Genomic DNA, 22,128 nt, shown 5'->3' with positions numbered 1-22,128 from the left:
GGGCCCCTTCCTACCCTGTGCAATCTGTGAATGTCATTTTAATTGAACTAGGTCAGCCACTAAAATCCATTTAACCTCTGAAGTACTGAGTGCCACATGCAATAGTTTAATGCCTACAATATAGATGTACCTTTAACCTAATACATAACAACCAGTAGAAGGACTGGAGTGCATATTCTGTTTACTTGCAGGTACTACTGTTATTGCATCTTCACTGCTACTACCAATGTTATGGAAATTAAAGTTATATATGATAGACTGTGTTTTATTCAGTTCTTCCCTTTCCTGTGGAAACACATGCTGAGAATGATTTGTGTGAAGAATTATTTCCAAAGGAGGTGAATGAATCTCATCATAGAGAAAATGAGGAAAAAAGGCTGGTCTAACATCCAGAAATGCAAAAGCTTTAACTAAGGGCCCAGACGAAGTGTTTAAACCCTAATATTTGTAATTTTCCAGAGCTACTTCTTTACCTCCAAATTCTTCTTCATTGCTAGGTAGTGAATTTCTTCTTATTTGTTTTAATTCCCTTCTGGAGACAGACAAAAGATCATCGGAGTCTAACATCTTCTTCCTGGGATGTCTTTTGTCTACCACTCTCTTTTTCTTTTCTCTATCTTCTTTCACAATACTTTTCTTTGCTTCTTCTCCTTCATCCTCCACAAATGAGTGAAGATAGGGCTTTTTGCTCTCTCTGTCCAGGCTAGAAAAATCAGAAAAGCAATGTTGCTAAGCTAAAAGCACACATATTATACACTGTTTTAAATACTTTTAACATAACATAGACGTCACCCTTTCCTACATCTCACGGTACTGAGAAGAGAAGGATTTATCACACTTCGACCATTCAACAGGGCTACAAATTTCTTACCTTTCAATTTCCCTTTTATTTGTAAAATAAGTGAAGAATAGCCTAAAACAAAGTTCTGGTCTCGAATTCTGTCCACCTCCTACGATTCCAAAAAGGATTTGGGCAATAATTATCTTTTATGGTGTAGTGCCAAAGCACATAGTATTTTAATTTGCATATGGAATATATTAGTTATGTCTTCAGGGTGCTTGCTATGCCATAATTATTTCTTTCCACTGTGATGGCAGAAAAACCCCTCAAACAGATGCTAGCATCTGAAATTAAAATGTCAAGAGCTATGTTAGTACCTCTAAAGACTAGTGAATGAAACATGACCACTAGTACATACCACACAAATATCAAAGGAATCCCACAGAACACAGGGCTACAGAATTAGCCAATTTATTGCAATATACCTATGTGCACTGTAGACTTCCTGTCAGTTGGGGAGCAAAACCACCCAAATTCCACTCCCAGAAGTGCCAGATCTTCAAGTGCTACTGCTCTGAGTCCCATGATGTCTGTTTGTGCATGTAGACCTTGGTGTCTTTAAAACAGCAGCAAGCAAGTAGAAGTAATAGCATTTGAAATAATATTGTGTGAAAGCAATTCTCATGTTCCTTTAATGGGTGTAATTTGAGGAAAATCTGAATAGCGTTATCCTCAAAAATAGAGATATTTTGCAGAAAAAAACCATTGTCATTCTAAATATGGGTGTTTGTTTCTAAAAATCTACAACTGCTGTAAGAAAAAACAGAAATTACTTCAGACCTTAAAACAGCTATAAGGCATTGGTGTGCTCAATCATTATACTTGCAAAATGTATGCTTTATTCTAGGCCATGCTGCAAGCTGTTTTAGTTTGTTTTAAAGGGAATAAACTGAACACCTTTAACAGAGAGTCCATTATTTTGTGCTGTAGCAACCATGTCGTTTGGAAATTTTATTTAGATTTCATTAATTTTATTTACATCATCTGCTATGCAAACTGGCCAATGCATTTACCACCAAATCAGTGTTTGCTAGCTGGAAACATTATATAAAAAGTCACAGTTAATAGATAGACTTGAATATGCAGTTTCACATACCATTTTACCCAGAGGTCTGCCAGATTTGATATAATTTAATCTAAAATGCAGATCTAATGAATACACTTATTTCTCACTTGAAAAAAAAAAATAGTGCGTTCGTTTTATTCAGCTCTCCAAAGAACTCCTCCGTTTGCCAGTGAGTAACTCAACTTTCTCATCATTTGTATGTAACAATAGCAAGTCAGCTCACCAATAAAGTCTGTTTGGAGAATGGATATTAAAGCACTCAGTTACGAAACAAAGCATGTAGAATGGAAGCCACTCTTATTGCTTATGCATTTAGCCACATCTTCTCTTAATAAGGTATTCACTAAGAATGCAATCCAGCTCACTGGAAAGGAAAGATTTCTCATGATCTTGCTGGAACTCAGCTCATTTATATACCTGCTTCTTTTCAACTGGTTTTATGCATTAAGTAGGGAACCATGGTTTTCAGGTTTATTTTTCAGTCTAAAGAGGCTACCATCATGTAGGTGGTCATTTCCACATCTAGAATTCTGCTCAGTAAAGTGGGGGTATTAATTTATGTACTATGGCTGCAAGCTGGTAGAATCATTACTAGAAAATGTGTGGGAAACAGGGCTTGAACCACTATTGCTTTTTTGTTCCATCAGGGAATCCATCCCACAACTGGTAGCCTCACCCATCATTTTTAGAATTACAGAATCATCTTTAACACTGATCATCATATTAGGACTTTTCAGTAAAAATGAAGAACTTCTGAAATTGCCTTTAAATGTGGGATTTGTCCTGTTCATGCAGCCTCTTGGGAAGAAATCTCCCATGGTGGAGATGATACAATTCTTTGGCAGCAGTGCCTGTACACACTGATGTAAATGGAACAGGAAACCCTCCAGTGTAGAGTCCCTATGGGATGTCAAGTAGATGGAAGATTCAAAACAAAAGTACAAGTTTTATTACACAAAATGTCAACCCGCGCAGCTCCTTCCAGGAAAAGGCTATGGATGATAAACTTTTATGTGGGTTCAAACAAGGCAAATTGCATCCTGGGCTGCATTAAAAGTGTGGCCAGTGAATCAATAGAAGTGATTCTGCCAATCTACACTGCTCTGGTGAGACCTCACCTGGAGTACTGTGACCAGCTATGGGGACCCCAACACAAGAAGGACATGGACCTGATGAAACATGTCCAGAGAAGGGCTGGAGCACCTCTCCTATGAAGACAGGCTGAAAAAACTTGAGCTGTTTCGCATGGAGAAGAGAAGGGCAGGGATAAATTATAACTACATTTCAATATCTGAAGGGGACCTACAGGAAGGCTGAGGAAGGACTGTTTTTAAGGGCTTGTAGCAATAAGACAAGGGGCAATGGTTTCAAACTGGGGCAGGGTAGATTTAGGTTGGACATAAGGAGGAAGTTCTTCACAATGAGAGTGGTGAAATACTGGAACAGATTGCCCAGAGAGGTGGTGGAGGTCTCATCCCTGGACATATTCAAGGTCAGACTTGCTGTGGCCCTGAGCAACCTGATGTAGTTGGAGATGTACCTACTCACTGCAAGCAGTTTGGACAAGATGACCTTTGAGGGTTCCTTCCAACCCAATGCATTCAATGATTCTATAAAATTCATGGAAGAAAAATCAAGGTTATTTAATACAAGGCCGACAATTCTGCTTCAGAAAATCCTTAATTTGCAAATTACTGGAGGTTGGTAATGCATTCTGGAGAAGTATTTCTAGATGATTGTTCTTGTCTTATTCTGCTTCTTAAAATCTGTTGTTGCTAGTTGTCAGAGATTGTTGGTGCTCTGAAGGTTTTAAAAAAATCCAGTACTATCTCATTGCAAGTTCACTAGAAATAATACAAGATGAAAAAGTTATCCACAATCACTTGGAATGACTGCACATTCAGTGCACATTTCACACCAAAAAAATGTTACCCTTGCTGTACATTAATTCTGCAGAATTTCAGTAGCAGCTCATATTAATCCTATGTGCTCTCTCCCTATCTTCACCAGGTTTAAGCCCAGAAGAAGATTCAGTATCTTAGAAACTTGCAATTTAATGCATAGCTCTGTTTCAAAATTATGATCTTAAAAGAAAAACAAGGCCTACAACAAATAGAAAACACAGTCCTCTAACAGCATCACGTACCATTAATGTTTTCAAAAGGAAAACAGGGCAATAAACTGCCCAGTAATACAATGATAAGGCAGACAGTTAATGCTCTCCTGATTGACATGCTTATCGGTCAAACCACTTCGCTGTATTGTGTAGAGCAAGCCAGTTCACAAAAACTGTAGTTAGAGTACTACATATAGAAATACAGCACTGTAGTTGATCTCAAAGTGCAACATTTAGGTTTCATGTAAAATAACTTTTTTTTTTTAGGTTGAATCATACTCACATCATATAATCCATCATCTGCACCATTCTAATGTAGTGACAGGAAAAGTCATACTTCATTTGGCTGATTTTAATAAGCTCACTTCTTACACAGTGTTCCTGCAACAGCACAATCAACATTCACCCAATTTAAATCTAAGTTTCAGTAACAATAAAGATATGCCAGTATAAAAGGTCATCTGTTTTAATGTAACTGTAATCCATTTCTAAATAATGAAGACAGAAATTTCAAATGCAGAGTACATTTTCTTAAAATGCATTATGAAAAAAAGCAGCAAAATTATCATAATGGCTAATAAACAAATGTAATTAAATTAAGACTATACTGACTGTGATAAAACTTCTTGTATTTCTCATTTTAGCAGCATGGAGCTTGTGAAAGCCAGCAAATAACATATAGAGAAAAGAACAAAGTATGATTTAAAAATAAAACATCCTACAGAATTTCTTGGTTCTTGTCTATTACCTGATTGGGTCCTCAAATCTGATTTACTTTGGTTCACTGGAATCAGGGACTGGGACAGGGAGCTCATTATCCCAGAAAATTGTATCTGCCTCATCAAAAGTAGAACAATGGCAATACCACTGCCAAATTGGTACCATCTCCTAGGTTTACTTACTTTCCTGTTGTTGAACATGAGAACTGTGTAGAGTTTGTCATCCTTTTCCTCTCTATTTGGTGTTGCTATTACAATGGCAGGCACATAATATTCGTTTGCTGTCACTGTTCCGGTTCTGGCAAACACATAGTCTCCAGCCTGCATCAGTTTGCAAGAACTGTGTAACTCATGAGTTTCACAAGACATGAAAGGTAAATACCAGGATATTTTTTACATGAATCATCATTTTAACAACTTCCCATGCTTTAATATGGATTTTTAAAAGCAAAGAACTTGCTTCTTGCATGCACCAATCACTCACCATTTCCACTGAATCAGGGAGAGAACATAAAGCCCTACTAAACGTACCAGAGCTCAACTAGCAAGTCAAAGTGAATGAGGAAACTCTCACAGCCCTTCCTTCCTTTGGACTTTGTGCAAATTTATATGTTTTTTTTATAAGCTTTTAAACCAATCTTGGGAATTTCAGACTCAGACAAAATTGTTATAAAAATGAACACAGAAGTCACAATTTCCTGTCAAATTCTGCAGATCTTCCCCTTTGCAGAACACCAGGAACAACCAGGTCAGGAGTTGCCTTCATTTCAAACAGAAAAAAGGCATGTCTCTAGTTTTAATTGTAACAAAGCAGCTACAAAAATGCTTCTTGTATTCAAAACATGTTTCCATTTTTTATCCTTTCTTCTATAAGTGGGCAAATATTCATGCTTTATAAAGAAAATAATATAAATAAAGGAACAGGATTACCAAAAAAAAAAAAAATGTTCCAAACAAATTGAAAATAGAATGTTGAAAATAGCATGATATTGCAATCACTAAAAAACTTTAAAATAAATAGATGTATTTAGAAAGGTCTTTTAAAAAAATCTATCCTCTATTCTATGTGTGACCAAATTTAAAATGCATATTTGCTGTCATAAAAAACCCACATTTTTTTCACCTGCAGATATGGGCATGGCATAGCACCTCCCACAGGTATAATGAACTTCACAGGTACAGTCCAGGTCTCCCCATTGCTGAAGGCAACAAGTACATAGGTAGAACTGATATTCTTGATCACAGTTCCTATAAAAACAATGTAATAAAATATTCAAATTATTTTTCTTTTACCCCTTGCAATTTTTTTTTTTATCCTATAAACTGTCACATATCACTGAGGTCAAAAATGTCTATATTACACATTCTTAATTTTCATTTAGCTAGGATAAGCTGTGTTAGGGCATTAAAGAAATTTCTTCCAAAAAAAAAAAATCAAAACCAAACAAAAAACCCACAAACAACAAAATAGTTTTAGCAACGATTCTTAATAATGGATTAAAAAAAAAGAATAATTTTCAAGCCCAAGTCTGAAATCTGTAAACTGATTAGGTGGATGATAATTGACATTAGCACAGTTAAAAATATGTAATCTAAGAACACAAAGTAAAGTAATACAAAAATAAGCACATATACACACACAGTATACTTAATGAAACAACAGAACAAAATTTAACCTGTCTTAAAATTCGACAAAAAAGCAGCAGCATTTAAAAGCTCCACTTTTGTCAAATGCTCAGACAGAAACATTCAAAGGTGTCATCAAAGAGGCAGGGGTGGATATATTCCAAATAGTCAGTTAGCTAAACGGATTTTCTTCCATACTGTTCTTACATAAATGTATCATTGCTTTCTAACTTAACAAAATGTATGCCTTTTATAGAGGTTTATATTGTGCACATACAAGCTATACATTAATTTTTCAGGTATATGCATATGTTATATTAAATCTGACTAGGGCAGAAGTAGCTAATTATGACCAAAGCTAATGTTTTATCAGTATAAAGAAACACTAAAAAATATTTAAAATGTGGAAAAAAATTATATACCTGAATAATAAAATCCTGTGACATCTGATCTTGCAATCACCTTTTGGCTTTTGTAAGTCACAAATACTTGACCTTTTTGTCTGTTCTTAGACTTTGATTTCACAGTTTCTTCTTCAAGCCTCTGTAATTTGATACAAATATTTTTTTCACAACAGCTAAGCCACTAATGCCTCAATCCATCCTTTGGATTTAATAAAAAATTTAGGCAATGTAATGTTATGACCTCTGCAGATAATTCACAGTAAACCACAATTATTTGAAATATTCACAATAGTTGTGAACACAGCAAGTGATGGTACAGGAAGAACTCATGAATAAGATCATCTCAGAGTTTTCACTTTAAAGTCCTGCTTTACATGGTCATAACAATACCTATATTTTCAAGTGTTCAGGCAGAAATTTACTTTGATTAATAATAGTTCTGGTTGCCATTTAAATAGAAAAATAATTTACAAAATTGTATAATTCGTATTAAAGGATTAGTAAAGAAAAAGTAACTGATTTTGCAGAATAAGTGAACATGCCATACACATGCGTTTTGTCCAGATAAGTAAGTCTTCACGATAATATTAGTTTCATTAAAAGTATCTCACTGTGTGGAATGAGTTACTGAAAAAAGAAAAAAAAATCAAACATAGAATCAAAAAATGTTTACAAAATCTTGGGACTGTCTGGAAAAAAAGGTTTGTTTAAAAACTATAAATTGAACATTAAAATTTTCAGCAGTTTTAAAACATTCAAGTTTAGTAAAATATTATACAAACGTTTTTAGAGCTGCCACAGTTCATCATTCTGCCCTGCTAGTTTGGGTTCTAACTCTCTTTGCAGGGCAGCTCCTCAGACTACAGCTCCTGTAATTTATCACAGCCACAGAGAACACTGGAGCTTACTGTGGAATTGGTCATAAATAAGTCTAGGGGACCATGAACTAGATAGTGAGAGTAGAAATACCAATGGGTCTGGTTACCTGTAGACCAACTCAACTCCTAGTTGAAGTCAGCAACTGCAATTAGGAGTAACTGAGTGAAGAATGTAAAAAGCATGATGGATCTCACACAACAACTGAGACAGGGACTATGGGAAACAGTATGTGAAAAATCATCAGACTCACAAAACACAAGTTGACTTTAGACTCACCGTGTTCTTATACTTTAAAACCTTCTATATCTCACATTAACACTTTAGCTCTCTTACAGGAAGTTTTGAGAAGATCAGAATGTTATGTGTGTATGTCAGAATGTGAAAGAAAACTTTACATTTTGCTTTCCTGAGAAACCAAGAAAACTGATGATATAGAAACATGTTTTTTCTAATACTGAAAAGTCTGTAATCCCAGTACTTTTATAAATGCATTTTAATAATCCTCAAGAATAATACTAGAATTCATATTTACTACAACAAAGTCAAGTTAATTCTTGAAAAAACCTATCATTTTCTCCATAGTGCTCTCAATGTTTCTAAATATAAAATTTAAGTCAGTCAAACAACCCTTAAAAAGCCCTAAACCCAAGCAAAACTCAGACACAGAACAGCAAAAATATATTTTAAATAGGAGATATCAGGGGTTTTTCTAGTTCATTCTTTAACCCTATAGAATATAAATTACATCAACGGTTCTGTTTTTCAAATTCACTCTAAACCAGGGATGCTTCGCAGTGCTTAACCGACTGCTTGAAGTATAGCCTAACAAAGGCTGATTTGAGTGGAGGCTTACAGCTACACAGACACAAAAAGGTATTTGAGTAAACCATTTACTTAATTCCTCAGGCTCCAAAAGGACAGCTGCTACGGATATTTATTACCAACTAATCTGTAACGCTTGACTAATAACTTGGGCGACTTCCAGCACGCCACATTAATTTAAATCCTAAAGACTGTGTAGGCACTCACAACGTGGATGCCAAGTTCTGCAGAATTCATGTGGCTCAGAAATACTGTCTAAATTCAAATCCATCTATCCTTCCTCTCACACAGCCTTTAGGTGTTCAGTGCAATTGACCCAGACACTGAGGTGCCCTTTTCAGGGATATTTTGCTCCACTGTTATTTTTATTACAGAAGAGCCTCCTCTGATTCTTCGGGATTTTCTCTCTTTAGCTCTGCTTCTGTTGAAGGTAATACATTAAACCGCATGAGGTGGAGACGACTTTGTTTACCTCTGCCAATACCTGCTGCATTTTTAATTCCTAAACTTTCAAAAAGTTTAGGTTTTGCACTTTTCTACTGTGAGAATGAATAGAAAGACTATTCACAGATCTCCATGTATCTTGGCTCTAACTCTGGCTTTGTCACAATCCTGACACTTCCAGAGCCAAGCAATCACTGCTTTTCCCAGGCTGTCAGTGGCAAAACGCCCATTCTGTCCCAATCACAGTCTCTTACGAAAGAGTCTAACTTTTTATAGCTGCATATTGTCTGTCCTGATAACAATGGAAATTTTGACCAAATATTTCTAGGTAGTTATAACATTTTTATTGTGCTACTAGGAATGCTTGTTTTTCCTTCTCCCTAAAGAGACACAAGAGCAAACACAGGGGATGCCAAGCTGTTTAGGGAACATGAATGCAAAAACAAATTTCAACAGACAGCAAATAGTGATCTTTAAACAGCAGGAGGAATTAGGAATGTAAGAAATAGGACATCAGGAAACAAGAAACTGCTGAGAGATCCAGAATTTCCATTCTTGTAGAGAATCAAGTCTCAGCTATAAATATTTTATTAGGAATAATTAAATCAATGGCATCTGAAATATATTTTTCAGACAGAACAGCCCCAGCAGCCACTAGAGGTCCCCTTCTACCCAAGTACACATGCTTTACAGAACATATTAGGCTTATTAACTAGTTTTAATCACATAGTGACCATTAAACAGGGTCATAAACAACCATAAGCTTTACATGTTCAAGCTCATTCTAAGGGAAGCTCAGTACTTTTAAAAGTATACTATTAATGAGAGTTAGTCCTCAACAATGAATGCAGCTTTATTTCTCTGCAGAATATGAACTCATTATGCAGAAACAGAAATATTTAGTATAAGAGCAAATAGCTAGATTATAACACTGAGGGAATAAATACTTTAAATGAAAATGTTGCAGCCATTAGCAAAATGCACCAAACTGTCCTGGAAGCTATGACACTTGAAGAATAAAAACAACATGACACCTGCAGGCCTGAGGTTGTGTAATGAGAAGCCGAGTAGGTGACCCGTAACAATTCCTTTTACTAAGGGACATCATGTTGCAAACAGCTTTATAATTCATTGAAGGAAAAAAAACAAAAGAAATTACAGATGACTCTCATAAGTTCAAAATAGAAAACAGAGACAATATTTTAAGGAAAAACAGTTACTTATTAAAAAACCCACACATTCCTAACTTTCAATATCTTTAGATGAAAGCTGAATGCCAGCCTGAAAAGATACATTTTTGTCACTACATGCTTTAATCTGTACAGCAAAAGGAACTGAGTAAACAGAGTAAAATACAGTCTACCAATAGCCCTCCGATTAGATAATCATCAATGTTCAGTGTTTCGTATTTTGCCTTATAACAACTTGAAGTGTTTGCTCATTTCCCAAAGCATTTACTTCTGGTCACTAAAGGTTTTCAGTCACAGAATTGAGATGCGGATGGAAGTCTACTTCACCCTCCTCCAATAAGCACCGCCATACCCTTCCTTTCCCAGACATGTGCAAATATTGCAGGCTGAATACAACTCCCAGAGAAGTAGATGGCAGAGGAAAATCAATAATCAAAATAGATGTATTAGCAATGTAATATTTTCAGGCTAATTTAAAATGAATTAAAATCATCTTGAAAAATATTGTTGATCTCAATGAAAAGAGAGGTATGTCAAAGAATGCCAAATAAAATATTTTTGGTATACTCTGGCAAGCAGAGAATAATACAGCTACTTGGCATAATTTACAGTTGTAAATTCCAGCTGTACATTCCCATTGATGGCTGAGAATTCACAATACAGGTTTGCACTGTGTTCATTTGAGTTTCACTTAGGTTAACTCGTCAAATTGATGTATGCATGTGTAGATATATATATATGTAATCATTTTTTATACATATACACGCATATATCAGGGAAAAAAAGAACTATTATGGTTATTTGCTTATACTTCCTACATAATACCAATCATAGGACTTTCGTTGGCATTCACTGCAACTAGGCCAACTATACCTTCAAGTTCAGTCAAAGCGTAGCGTCCTTCATGCGATACAAAACAATGAACAAGAAAAGGAATATACTACTATATGAGCTTTGTGATTAATTCTCTATTTGTTTTCACTAGAGTACCGAGCAAAGATTTTCTTTCTTATTAATCTCCTAGAGAACTTAAATACTATCATAGTACTACTCTACCTAGACAGCAGTTCTGCAGAAGCAAAAGCACTCCCAGTGGGACACTGTTTGATGAAGACTTTGGATGAGAAAAACTGCAACCAAGTGTTACAGAATTATTAATATTTACTAGGAGGTGGAACAAATTAATAATTAGTATTAATTTATTAACTCAAAGTCCCACCAAAGATATTTACAAACTTATTTACAAATTCCAAGTATTCGGTGGTGGTTGAACTTTTAAATATTTTGCACAAAAGGAAACATGTAACAATTTAAACAATTTAGGAAAATCCAAAACATACAAACAACGAATCAAATTGGAAGAGGGACACGGCACAAACGCTGGCTTTGACGACAAGGGGAACTCTAGGGTCCGCTTAAGGAAGTGGTTTGGCAACAGAACCTTTAACAGAGACTTGTAAAATTAAATCTGCCAGGTTTACTCACAGCTTGCTGCTTTAGTCCGGTATCTTTCCAGATGCTCTAATTATAACCCAAGAGGTATGTTTCGCGTTTGAATTCACACAGGTAAACAAAGCAAAGATGGCAGTCATCCACGTGGAGCTCTGTGCCAGAAATAGATTCTGGGGCTTTGCAGCTTTGCTATCAGGAGGACACGTCCCTTTGTGTGTTGCGAGGAAGGTAGTTGTGACCAGGGAAAAGGCTTCCCAGGGTTTGCAACTCTGCTTCTCTCTGGGGACACATCCCCTGGCACGTTTCAGGCAAGGGAGCTAACATTGCTTTGCTTCCCTGTTAGGAAAGCCTTTTCATCTGCGATTTCGGCAGCAGTTTGGCTCCTGTTGCTTCCCGGGTAAAAAAGGCAACTTGCTTACCATCTCAGCTTGTGTTAATAATGTCTGAAGACAATTAATGGCCAATGCTAAAAGAGGAAGATGGGAACACAATACCTTAACCTATAGAATCAAGTTTGCCCAAACTTGGCCCAACTCACACAGAGTCCATAGGTGTGTCACAAGGTCAGGCACATGTGCATCACGTGCAACACCCACACGTGGTTTTCCTGGGCCCCAGAACATGTCCAGGCAAGGCTGGGTCCAGGTTTTGCAGACTTACAGGCGCCTACCCCATTGTCTGGTTTAGGGCATGTTTGGGCTTGTCCCTTCAGGACACTGAGTAAGAGAAATGGTTTGGTTTTTTTCAGAGGAATGTACTTTGAATTTCAAAGCATCAATAGCATTTACACAAATCTTTTCATTGGAAAAGATTAAATGGCTTTTAGAAACTTAAGAGTCTGTTATTTACTTCCCTGAGAATTCATACTCCTATCTTGAAGGTAAAACAATTAAGGTAAAATCCATTCATCCTCAAGAATGTTATGGAAAAGTGAAATTAGTAATGGAATAATACAACACTGTAGCCTGAGATAGGTCTTTTGACCATATCTATCACCACAGAAAAAACTACAATGAAAAACTATATACTCTCTTCCAATAGGGCAGCCTAAAATAACTTACTAGCCTTATTTTTATACATACTACTGCATGTATTTCCATACACATTTCATTAAACCTCTCAACAGCATTCCAAGTAAAATCAGAGGGGGACACAGACAGCTCCAGACACTGCTGATTCTGTTCACAACACTGTGAGATTAGCCACCTATATGCCTACATTTTATGGACAGCTACATTTTAGTGTCTGAATATGAAGCTGATTCTTCCTCTTCTTTCTATCTTTTCCTTTACAAGAAAGACTATGGTGAATTACTCCAATATCACAAGATCTTCTATTCCTGTTTATCAGATATGTACCAAGACACAAAGCTTATAATTTCCTCCTCTTTCTCTTCTTTCATATATATTTCTGCTTTTGTTGAAGTGGAGATAAAAGATATTTTGCTCAGATTTGGTTTTAAGGACCTTCTTTCCTCTATCCGTTTGCATAGCATCATGCTATATATCTATTTTATCACTTATAATAATAGAACAAAATTATTCCAGAATAACATACTGAAGAGAAATACCTAGGGGTAAGAAAAAATGCTTTCCAATCTATTACCTTTTTATGGTTACATATGTATGATTTTGAGTTCTTCCCATTTTCCTTTTTGACTGCTTTCTGAAGATCAGAGGCTTGTTGCATATATGTTAATGCTGCCAATATCTCATCTTCTAACAATATGACATCTTCATAGGAAATTGGCCATCCCAAATTCTCTAAAGCCTCCAGCAAGGCTTCTTTGTGCTGCATATATTGAACTGTCCCATCCTCTTCAAATCTTAAAGAAAAAAAAAATCAAGGAATATTTTTAAAGTAGTAGTAACAAGTAGGGAAAATCTTAATTTTGTTGGTACTTTACAAATAGAATTATCCAATCTTCTGTATGCCAGATGTTTTTGTGTTTCACCCAGCTGATGACCTGCTTAGTCAAATAATGACATCCAGCTTAACTGTATCTCATAGAAAGACACCTACAGAGCTGTGTAGGTATAGAGCCACTGAAGTGGCTGAGCATAGGTGCCTAATGCCATTGTAGCTGTTCTAGGGCATGTAAGGCATCAATAAAGAACTTGCAGATATGACTGAGAAATCATGGAAATCCCGGGCCCTTCTGGGGTGAAGGGCAAGCACCTAGACAGTCTAAAATGGCACCAGACGGTAATATCCTAAGTCCTGATTTGCCACATCAGTCTTGACTGATCACATAAAAGGAGACAGCTTCTTGCTGTTTATTCCTCTGTCACTCATGCAATACTCATTTTCATGCAGTGATCACGCATTTGGCTCCGCCCATGTTTCAGATTACATAACGTCCACTAAAGAGCTAGTTTGAATCTACAGACTGAAGGCACTTATAAACTGAAAGGTGATTTAGATACAGTCATCTTGTTGATGAAAGCAAACAAACTGAAAACTCCAAAATCCAGAACAGGTAGAATTCTTTATATCTCCAGTTAGAAGTAGCATACTTCTTTTTACTACTGAAAAAGTAGCTTTGCCAACATCTAAAAAAACATGAAACTTAGACCTTTGGAGAGTATTTAAGTGTTTTACAAACACGTATGACCACAGTGATGCATACCATGTTGCCCTATTCTTTGTCACTACTTATCTCTCTACTCCTCTAGGACCTTTTTTGTATTGAAATTGGCCAATTTAACAGCCCAATACACTTTTTTATCTAGATTTTGTTCTCTATTACCTGAATCTATTATTAATTTATAATCAATGCCAAGCTAACTTATCTCCTGAGTTGGATCTCTCAACCATTTTGAACACAAGCACAGTATTGCCACTTCTCTAGTAAATCTGAATTTGCATAGTATCTAACATTTTAATACACACTAGCAAATCAGAAAGTCCCTCAACCATTTATTTCAAGACTCCTGTGACCTAATTACTACCCTTTGTTTACCCTTTCATACTACTAATTTTGGAAGTATGTTGTCCTCCTTCTGCAAAACATGAACATTCAAACTGTAAATTCAAGAGAAAGAGATCAAATCTTTCCATTTCTATGCACAATTTTAATATGACCCTCTAGCAACAGACTGTACAGTCGCTACAACTTTTTTTTTCCTGCTTATATATATACAGGTTATCAACAAGAAGATATTTTAGACACCACCCTGTCAAATTTCTGTACACTCCAAAAATCAGTATTTATCAACAGACATTACTTCCTTTTAAAAATGTATATGCTGTTCTTTTAACAGCCTTCACTTCCTCTCTGCACTAGAATGGGGTTTCAGTTCTCCTTATTGATGATAGAACTGTGTCATTTTTGCTCATTACCTTAAGTCTTCTTAAAAGCATTCTAGTTTTCATTCCCATTTTTCTGCCTTGGAATACTTCACACCCATTCACTGTGATCTTCACTTTATTTTCTGAAGTAAACATATGCTAACCTCACTGATGTCAGTCCTGTTTATACAGTCAGTAGTCTTCTAAATCAATATACAGAAATAAGCTAGTTAAAGTAGAAACTCCCAGTGTGATACAAGTTCTAGCACATGCTATAAAGGTGCTTATTATACCTTTATAAACCAGCCACTGAAGTGCTCTTTACCAGAGGGGAGACTTACCTTGCTGCCAAAATCAAGTACATGTTGACCTCTCGAGGCCCTGCCACTTGGCAGTGATTAAGAATGGACCAGCAAATTAATCAGCACTGCAACATTCAGAATTTAATATTACTCCATATCACAGAAAACATTTAAAGTAAGGTATAGTTATTAAATATTTGAAAATAAAACCATCTGGTTGTATATGTAGTGATAAAAAAGTATCAAATATCTATGACCAGCCTTTCAGAGATAAGTTAGAAAACCAAAAGGTGATAGCTTACTTGTTTCTTTCCTCCTGAGATAGTGCTTTCCAAATAATTAGGTTTAGGCGCCTATTAAAGAAAGCAAAGCAGTTTTTGAGGGAATACAGTTCCTTGTACATTTGATCATCACATAACTATCATAAAACCTCTGTTTCTTAACATATCTGCAGTGATTCGTATTCCAAGAGCACTGTATCATCAAATTGTATCCTTATCATTCAGCTATGAAATTATCAACTGCAAGAGTAGATGGGTAAGCAGCATTTTCCATCATGTAGCAGCACGATTATTTCAGGATCTTAGAAGGCTTAATGGCAATTACTGCTGCTTCCCAACAAGGTGTTCTCTGTGCTCTTTTCAGCACTAGCAAGCTAAATCAAGTAACAAAATAGATTACCTGCCAGTTAAACTAAGGAGAGTTCCTCCAATTAAAAAGTTTCAGAAAACAGTAGCCTGAAGACACATGGAGAGCAATGCTAGATTGTGGTTTGTTTGGGGTTTTTTTCTGCTAAGATAACCCCTCAGTTGTGCCATTCTGGTTTCTATTTCATTAAAATCTGTCTATGAAGAAAAACTGGCAGGAAAACAGAAGTGATCCCAAAGTAATGGAGTTCTGACATCTTTTAAAAGCCCCTTTCTGCTTTTCCTTTTTAGACATAAATTATAAGTTCTTATTAGATCATCTAACTTAACAGTTTTCTCTATTAACTTCTCAAACAACTAAACCATCATTCACAGAATCACTCAATCACTTCATTTCATAATATAGAAATAAACTTCTACCAATAATCCTAATTGCTGCAATTCTAGAAAAATATCCGTATTTCCTTTGGAAATATGAGGACAAATTAATTGTTAGGAAAAATCCAGATTGTAAACATTATACTTGTAACAGTCTCACAACATTTACTGGTGCATGTATAAAAAAGCTCATTAACATCATATTTTGAATATTTATTTGTCAATGATTCGTTTTATCTGCTAGAAACTGAACCCCGGCATTTTTAGAACGTAAATTACTTAGTTCATTCACAATCTGCAGTCGCAGCACGCTCCACTGCCTATTTCATACTTCTAAATGTGTACACTCATAACTAACTCATCTCTAAAAGCCTCGGGCTAATACAAGATTATAAGCATTTTGAAACTTTTCATGATTTTCAGTATTGGATATTCTCTTTGTCAGAGCATAAGGTTTCTGCCCTCTCCACTTTTCTCCCTCTAAATCTGATGCTAAGGTCGATATGCTATGGGGAAGATATTGTCACGCTAAATTCTGTTCTTGCAAACCTGCATGCCCTGATGTATTGTCTCATCTACGGATGTCAGAATAAATTTGTGACCAATCGCTATTCACAAAGCTGAACTGCAGCCTTTGCAAATTCAATTACTGGTAAAGCACTGTGGCATAGAGGAAAATAAATTTGACTGGGTTGCTTTTCACATGTAGAGGAAAAGCAATGAGTACTCTTTTTAACATTGGCAATTATAAAGATTTTCAAGCAGATCTCTCTTCTAAACATCTCTTTCATTGAAGTAGGGAACTCAGTCTTACTAATGTAAATACGATGATTCATTCACCTCTAGAGGTAAATACAAATCAGCGGTTCAAATCCTGTCAGTAGAAGATCATCAGAGTTTAACCAGAAAACATTTTTCTTTCTCTCAAAATGGAAGTCAATAAATGTAAAATACTCAACAGTATGACACAGCACTGAAACATACGATTTTTTTTTCAGCAGTCATCATCAAAAGCACGTTTGAACCTTCTATCAAAATTAGTAACAAATCCAGATTTATATGAGTTCATCACCAGCCTGATAACAACAGTATTGTCTCAGTGACAGAGCACACAAAACCAATAGATTTTTATTCATTGAATTCCATTAATATTAAACACAGCAAGGAGCATTCTCGATTTTTACCACAAAAGATTGATACATTCAGAAACAGGAAATGGGAATGAAAAACAGAGGTAATATATGCTTTAAAAAGAAACTATAGGATCATTAAAAAAAAAAAAAAAAAAGAGAAAAAAAACCAACACCTTAAAGGCCCTCAGTGTAATTCATCAAAAAATAAAGACCAATCTAAACATTTGTCACCCAGGGGTTTTTGGTAATTTAAAATAATTACATCTGCAAATGATATTAGAATATAGCCCGGAAAACATATCTTACTGATTAAATCAATTCTAATCAAAGCTCCTCTAAGGTTGCTGAATGACATTGATAGTCATTAATTGAAAAAAAATGCACAAAGTTTTATCGAAGAAATATCTTAAGAGATCTAATGTACTTGTGCTTTTACCAACATTTAATAAATAAGCACAACACATCTCTCAAAATTAAAAGAAAAAAAATGTCAGTAGCTGATAGGTGTCTCAGTTACATTCTTGAATCCATAGTGAGGTGGTAGGCAACTGGCAGCAAAAAGCAAGCCAGTAATTTAAATGTCTTTGGATTTAGGAGCTTAATTGTAAATTAAAAGTCTGGCTAGTGTTTTATGTTTAGGGGATATTCCTCCCCAGGTATGACTGCTTTCAGGTTTATTCCCAAAAAGTAAAATAATTTACTTTTGGTCATTAAACAATCATAATACAAGCAACAATTAAACAATCATAATACAAGCAACATGTTTTTTATTATCTTCTTTTCTGTTATCTCTTTATTCATTATGCCTTTTTTTTTTCTTTTAAGAAAACAAACATTCCCTCTACAGTTGGATTAAAGCGTCATTGTGCAGAATTGCCAGTATTGAACAGCAAAGCATGCATCAGCAAATACCCACTACTTTAAAAAATATGAAATTAGACTGCAAACATGAATTTCTGACGAGTAGACTTGCCTTTCATAGGATTTAATGGCTTGTTCCAGCTTCTCTTTATAGGCATCAAGATTCACTGCCTGAGGATTAATTAGTGTGATCCTTTTCTTGTCATTGCTAACATGGGCCAATGGTAGTATCTATTATACAGTAAAAGACAAAGACTTCATTTATCATTAAACTTGGGCCAATGGTAGTATCTATTATACAGTAAAAGACAAATACTTCATTTATCATTAAACTTTTCTGCAGCTGGAATAACTGAATGTCCTCCCAGGATCAGAAAAGCCAGGAGGAACACTGGAAAACTGTTGAAGAAAGATCTGAGTACCCCAAGAAAATTTCAGAACTAAGACAGTTTCCAGCCTCTTAACAAAACCTTCTGAAATGATATGATCCCTTTATGCAGAAGTTGCAAACTGGCATTCCTAACTACTAGTTAATTCTAACTAAATTGGTACTGTCAAACAATTCTAATAGTGGAAAGGACTATGGTCAGAAGGGACACAAGCATGTCTAGATCATGAACATTCCAGATTGCATTGCTCTAAAACAACACACTTACTAGCATCTAACTCTAGCATACAAGTGTAACAGTTACTTTTTTAAGTGTATTTAATATGTTTATTCTGGAGCACCAGATTTTCTAAGTAATTAAAGTACTGATGACAGAGAGGAAGATTTTTCACCATTACAATGATCCTCAAAGAGTGAACAAGATGCATAGTGCTCACTGAAACTAGCCTAAAATTAACCACAAAAGGGCTTAGAAACCTAACCATGTTGTTCAGAATCTGGCACTTCAACACCTTTCAAATCTCACAAAGAAGCACCTACATATGTCAATTATAAAACAGAAAATCATACACCTGTAAGTAAATTTTCAAAATGCATAGAAAAGGGTAGAAAACAATTACAGAGAGATGGCGGACAGTCTGAAGTCCCATCACTTTCCAGCCTCTTAAATTACCTAGCAATTTGTATCATTAAAGCTGTTTTATATATCAATGTCCTGATGGTAACTATAAACAGAAAAACTCCAAGAAGGAAATAGGGAAGACAGACTCTCCTCAAAACTGTCTTCAGCATATATGGTTGAGTGGCAAGCTTCTCCTAGTGCATATCTGAGATAAGGACATAGATGACAAAAAGATGTATGAAGTTCCAGTTAAATAATACTAAACCTCCCATAAGGGGATTAAGACAGGTAATCAGAAAACAAAACAATAACATTACTTCTTTAATTAAGAACCTTTTCCAGTGATGTTTTATTTGTGTTTGAATCATTGTATCCTAGCTGGATTCCAAACTACTGTATGACCATTTTTTCAGGAGTCGAAGGGTGATTTTACATTTCCCTCTCTTTCTGAGAATGCCTTCTCTCTGATTAATAAATCAGTGTCACATCAGTGCCAGACCACATCGAAGCCCCTAATATTATATTAATCTTAAGATCACTTAGAAGCTAAAGTTAATGGGAATATGTCAGGAAAGTATCTTGCCAGAGACAGATGAGGTGAATCTCTGCCCAGACCAGTGAGCCACAAAATCTGGCTACCTGCCCTTTGCAGTTTGAAAGGTGAAAGGCAAGGAACTGAGAGTACTCCTCTTTGACTTCCACACTGCCATGGCTGTTGTCTGCTATGTTACTCAAATCAAGCTAGTACATGTTCAGCAGAGTTTCACCATTCAGAAGCCCTTACAAATTCCCAGAGTAACTTGAATTACAAACAGCGTCATTTGCAAAATTAGTATTTAACACCATTTATAAAACACTTTAAATAGGATATGAGCAGCAGACAAACATAAACACATTATAAGACCAGAATGGAATGTGTTCTTAGCAAATATAGTAAACCTGAAATATTATGCATACTTTGACAGCTCTGAAAAACTGCTCATGCAGTCAACTGAAATTTGACAGATTCAGCTGAAAGAAATCACTAAGAAGCTTTTATAGTGCCAAAATGTTTTGTCATTTTCTAAATTAAATACTTAAACTTTCATATCAAAAGAACTAATTTGTTTCAAAACAGCTTTTATTTCAAAACCAGATTTCAAAATTTTAAAGACAAAACTAAAGCACAACTCTAGAAAATGTTTCTTAATTTAGACAAAAAATGTTTTTGTTGGCTGAATCTGAACATCATTCTTTTTAGCAAAGCAAAACTAGATGACTTTCCATGTACTTAAGATGCCACAACCTGCAGCGGATACTCACATGATTCTATATTCTATAGGGAAGATTTGCTCCAGAACTGCCACAGTCTAATTTAGACAAGCCCCCAAGCCATTTATTTGTTTCTGGATATGAATTTGATGGGCAGTTTAATGAGTTAACCTCTGTAAAGTAACTAGATGAAACTGACAGGTCACACAGAATGGAAAACAACAGGTGAGTCTCTTGTTAATGAACAGTTGTCACTGAATTCTTTTGCTTGTTGCATTTCCAAGGTGAGAAAATTGCTCTGTTATTCCATCATCACTGCTAGCAAAGGGCAAAAATGAAAATTATAATATCCCTAGAAAAGCAAACAAGGATATCTGCACTCCACTCCAAGAAAACTAAGATCTCAAAGGGAAGATTGCAAAAATATCTGTGTATTTATTATCTCCAATGAAGTCTTCTGAAGTAGTGGAATAATCAAGATTTTTAATTAGCTTGTTAATATCTCCTGTTCAAGCTCTATGTCTAGTTTCAGAACCTATTTTTTGCTTTTCCTTGATGTGCAGGCATGCACCTTGAGGGAGAATGGATTTCATAGCTCAGAAATTCTATTCGTTCCACCTCGTATGCAACCCCCAGCCTTCTTTTTTCTTTCTGTACTCCAGGATCCAAGAGAATCCATGCCTCTACACACTGAACAGTAATTCTCCACTGCCAGGGAAACTCCGTATTCCTACAAAACTAACAAGATTAGCAGGTGCAAAAATAGTGGTAAAAAATTATATATAACGTTGGGCTTATATACCTAAACCTAAAGAAAGCTTATGGGCCACAGTTTGGATTCTTTACAGCAGCTGTTCCCTCTGAGAACACTGAACCTAAGTCAGCCCTGACCTAGAGTATCATAAGCTCCCATGAACTGCCATTAAGAATTACTTGTACATAGCACTTGAGGAATCATAGTTTTGACTATTTTAAAATACCATTGTTTTACAGACTACTGTTTTTGCAAATAACAGTTCAAACATAGCTTGGGATTGCCTGGAAAGTATTCAAAGGATTCTTCATTCAGAAACACAGGAGAAAGAGCTCTCCTTAGTAGGTGTATTCAGAAGACGATGGGAAAAGAAGTGACTGCTCAGAAATCAGATGGAGGAGCCATGTGAAAGTCACAATGTCTTTTGTTTGACCTTTCACTTGCAGTAGATTGTTTTGTACAGTCTTGTAAACACTGAATGTCTAGAAAATTTTTTATGGCTATTTTAAATCTGAAATATTAAAATGTACATGTTCTAATGCTTTTGATACAAAACCTAATCTTTTTATTGAAAACAAAAAATAATCTCGCACTTCAAACACATCCTTAAAGATCTTGGGTTTGACCAAGATGTGCACGTTATAAATATTTTACTTAGCTCTATGTCACATCCTATTACAAAACCCTTGCTTGCCCGTTATTGTTTAAATACATGCTGTTTAGCTTTTTTCCTTGAGTACAGTTTAAAGAAAACATTTTTATTAGTTAAAACAAAGTGCAGTTTATAGCATTTTCATAGGAAGCATCACGGAAGAAAAATAAGAGCAACTTGAAACAAAATGGATTTCCTTTAAAATGGAATGGCAGTTAGAGCTTCATGATAGACAACTCATTGTAAATTTCACACTATCTCACAATTGTCTACACCTATCAGAATTATAT

General features: G+C 35.5%; 1 protein-coding gene across 1 annotated transcript in view; it reads right to left on the bottom strand.

Moving 5' to 3' along the window:
• Window positions 1–438: 438 nt before the first annotated feature.
• The window catches only part of VWA3B (von Willebrand factor A domain containing 3B), a 67,207-nt gene continuing 45,517 nt past the window's right edge, over window positions 439–22,128 (bottom strand). Inside the window, exons 21-28 of the mRNA XM_054387884.1 lie at window positions 18,284–18,402; window positions 15,455–15,505; window positions 13,165–13,384; window positions 6,791–6,911; window positions 5,866–5,990; window positions 4,926–5,063; window positions 4,307–4,404; window positions 439–703 (exon numbers count right to left, since the gene is read on the bottom strand). Coding sequence (XP_054243859.1) covers window positions 439–703; window positions 4,307–4,404; window positions 4,926–5,063; window positions 5,866–5,990; window positions 6,791–6,911; window positions 13,165–13,384; window positions 15,455–15,505; window positions 18,284–18,402 — 1,137 coding nt within the window. The remainder of the gene's footprint in view (window positions 704–4,306; window positions 4,405–4,925; window positions 5,064–5,865; window positions 5,991–6,790; window positions 6,912–13,164; window positions 13,385–15,454; window positions 15,506–18,283; window positions 18,403–22,128) is intronic.

The sequence above is a fragment of the Indicator indicator genome, chromosome 1 (genome assembly GCF_027791375.1).
Source record: "Indicator indicator isolate 239-I01 chromosome 1, UM_Iind_1.1, whole genome shotgun sequence".
Lineage (NCBI taxonomy): Eukaryota > Metazoa > Chordata > Aves > Piciformes > Indicatoridae > Indicator > Indicator indicator.
Note: the sequence above shows the minus strand (reverse complement) of the source record. Positions and strands in the feature narration are given on the sequence as shown.